This window comes from Mchenga conophoros, linkage group LG23 (assembly GCF_057382185.1).
Source record: "Mchenga conophoros isolate Kocher_MC1m ecotype Shallow Benthic linkage group LG23, M_conophoros_male_GT1.1, whole genome shotgun sequence".
NCBI classification, from domain to species: Eukaryota; Metazoa; Chordata; class Actinopteri; order Cichliformes; family Cichlidae; genus Mchenga; species Mchenga conophoros.
Genome location: NC_140547.1, coordinates 30,837,207 through 30,840,181, shown reverse-complemented (window position 1 = coordinate 30,840,181; position 2,975 = coordinate 30,837,207). Strand labels below are relative to the sequence as shown.

Below are 2,975 nucleotides of genomic sequence, written 5' to 3'. Positions count from 1 at the left end.
ATTCATCTTTTCATGCCTAAAGATTGAGGTTGTCATAATTCATGAGTAGTAATACGATGGCACCTATCCAAGATGGCGGCCAACTGAACGATGGCACCTATCCAAGATGGCGGCCAACCAAACCGGTTTGAGAACCGGTTTGACCGGTTTCGTGCGTGTGCGCATGCGCGTTCAGTAATTCGATGGCACTAGTCCAAGATGGCGGCCAACTGAACGATGGCACCTATCCAAGATGGCGGCCAACCAAACCGGTTTGAGAACCGGTTTGACCGGTTTCGTGCGTGTGCGCATGCGCGTTCAGTAATTCGATGGCACTAGTCCAAGATGGCGGCCAGCCAAACCGATTTGACCAGTTTCGTGTGTGTGTGCGCATGCGTGTTCAGGTGTTCTTACCCTCTGGGCGGGAACGACTCCTCCTAGTGGGATGTGCTAGGTTGTATGGGTATAAAAGCGATCCTTTCACATTCTAAGAGCATCACCGCCACGGTCTGAGGAGCACCGACACATCGCGCTAAGGATCCCCGACGCATCGACCTAGAGCACCGACACATTGCGCTAAGGATCCCCGACGCATCGACCTAGAGCACCGACACATTGCGCTAAGGATCCCCGACGCATCGACCTAGAGCACCGACACATTGCGCTAAGGATACCCGACGCATCGACCTAGAGCACCGACACATCGCGCTCGCTAAGGATCCCCGACGCATCGACCTATGGAGCTCGGAATGACACCCAGCCAGGACATCGCCCATGCCATAGGCACTCTAGGTATGTCTTCAGGAGTATGCAGTCGGGGTCCTCAACGTAAAAAGCAACGCTGTGGAAACGCCGCAGATGGAACTGTATTCAAGTTAGAATATCGAGGCGTCGAAGGGTATGTGTATGCCATTAAATATACCGAAGGGACAGTTGTGCTTAGTGTAGATTGTGGTGAGGGATTGTTTTGGGGGGAAGCCCAAGTCATGTCTACTAAAAACTGGAAGCTCTTCCGCACCGTAGTGTGTGCGGACCTGGACAATGTGGGTTTCCCAGAGCTGCTGTATGTTTCCCAGTGGAACAGTGCATCAGGCCCTGAGCTTTACAGGGTTGAGGCTGATCGTTTCAATCGCAACCCCGACGACTTTATTTTTCTCAGTGTATGTGATGACAGGGATAGTCTTATTGCTTCCAGAGGGCTTGAAAACTGGAGGTTAAATCCATACCCTCTAAACCTCGAAGAGCGCACAAGATGGTTTAAGGACTTGTTTTTTATACAGTGGTGCGACTGGAGAGGTTTGTCGCGTCTGTTTAGCCAGATTGATGACGCGATCAAGAAGGACAGACTCAACACTGCGTACGAGAGTATTAGAAAGCGCCTTGTTTTTGACGATCTGGCGAGTTGTCCGAAGACTGGTTTGCCTGGTACCCTGTGTAAACCTAAAATCATAAGACCTTCCGACAGCTAAACAATAAACTGGTAGGTTTAATGTGCGGGTGTGTGGGGTTGAGTGTGTATCTATGTGACAAATTAAGAGCTTGTGGTTTTCATTTTACAGAGAATGACACGCCCTCGTGGGACCTGTTGGAGTCACCATCAACAGAGCTGCTAATCCCGACCCTCCAGACTCCACCACCCTCACCACAATGCTCGCAGGACCCCCTCATATCAGACCTGTGGGATGAAACTGTAATCGACATCAAACTCGCAACTCTCCACCTGTTAATGTTGGCTTTGAATGAGTTTATACAAGAGACATGTTACGGATGCCAAACAGGCCACCCCAGTCAGGTGCAACACAGCTGCTTGCAGGAATTGTCTGAGTATTTCTTCGACACCTACTATGATGATGTGATGATAAGGCTCCAGACTGAGCGATTCATCCCTGCCATCCGGCTGTTTGTACGCTCATCCACTGCAGATGGGTCTGGAACACAAATCCGCAGAGTTGCAGAACACATCATGTGTGAACTGAGATCAGAGCGATATATAGTATGCGCCATTAATGACAACATTGGGCACCTGCTAGATGCAAGTACTTGCGCCCGCCGTGTTAAACCAGCCATGCTCCGCATGATTGGAAACTACTGGGCTGGGTTACATCTGGTTTAATGTGGGGTGTCCAAGTATCCATTGTCTGTGATTGTGTCTTTGTGAAAATTAAATAAAAAGACTTGTTAACATCAACATCATAGTCATTTGTGGTTTGTAAATCATGGAAAGCACATTGCATAAAATATATCACGATCCAGCCCATCCTGCGGGGTTAGCCAGTTTAAATAAGCTACGTATAGCGGCAGGGGAGGCATCAGGTGTAACACCTCCACTATCTCAGGTCAAACATTATTTAGAACAAGACGACACCTACACACTCCATAAACCTGCGAGGATCCATTTCCCCAGAAATAGAGTATTGGTGACAGGGGTCGACAAACAGTTTCAAGCCGATCTGGTTGACATGTGTGAATATGTGACAGATAATGATAATGTGAGATATCTGCTAACATGTATAGATGTATTCTCAAAATACGCATGGGTTAGATGCCTAACAAACAAGACAGGGTCTGTTGTATCAGCTGCTTTTGAAGATATACTTAGTGAGGGTAGGATCCCTGTGAAACTACAAACAGATGAAGGCAAAGAGTTTTATAATGCAACCTTTAAACAGCTAATGAAGCGATATAATATCAAGCATTTCTCAACAGCTAGCGAGGTTAAATGCAGTATTGTCGAGAGATTCAATCGTAGCTTCAAGGGTAGAATGTGGAAGTACTTAACATCAGCCAACTCCCGGAGATATGTAGATATCATACCAGATCTCACACAAGCATATAACAATGCTTATCACAGATCTATCCAAATGGCTCCGGCAGAGGTGAATAAGGATAATGAGAAGTCGGTCTTCAACGCGCTGTACAAAACGAGGCCTCAGAGGGAACTGCGCTTTAAATTTAATATCGGTGACACTGTACGAATATCAAAACTGAGAGGAAAG

At 47.4% G+C, this 2,975-nt stretch overlaps 1 protein-coding gene across 1 annotated transcript; it reads left to right on the top strand.

Moving 5' to 3' along the window:
• The first annotated feature begins 361 nt into the window (after nt 1–361).
• Nucleotides 362–2,122, top strand: LOC146547610 (uncharacterized). Its single transcript, XM_085264750.1, has one exon. It carries the CDS (start codon nt 717–719, stop codon nt 1,446–1,448), a length of 732 nt encoding a protein of 243 aa, XP_085120876.1. The 5' UTR covers nt 362–716; the 3' UTR covers nt 1,449–2,122.
• The last annotated feature ends 853 nt before the right edge of the window (nt 2,123–2,975 follow it).

Excerpts from the sequence above, each read along its gene's own strand:
- LOC146547610 (XM_085264750.1), top strand. The coding sequence starts at position 717 with ATGGAGCTCGGAATGACACCCAGCCAGGACATCGCCCATGCCATAGGC.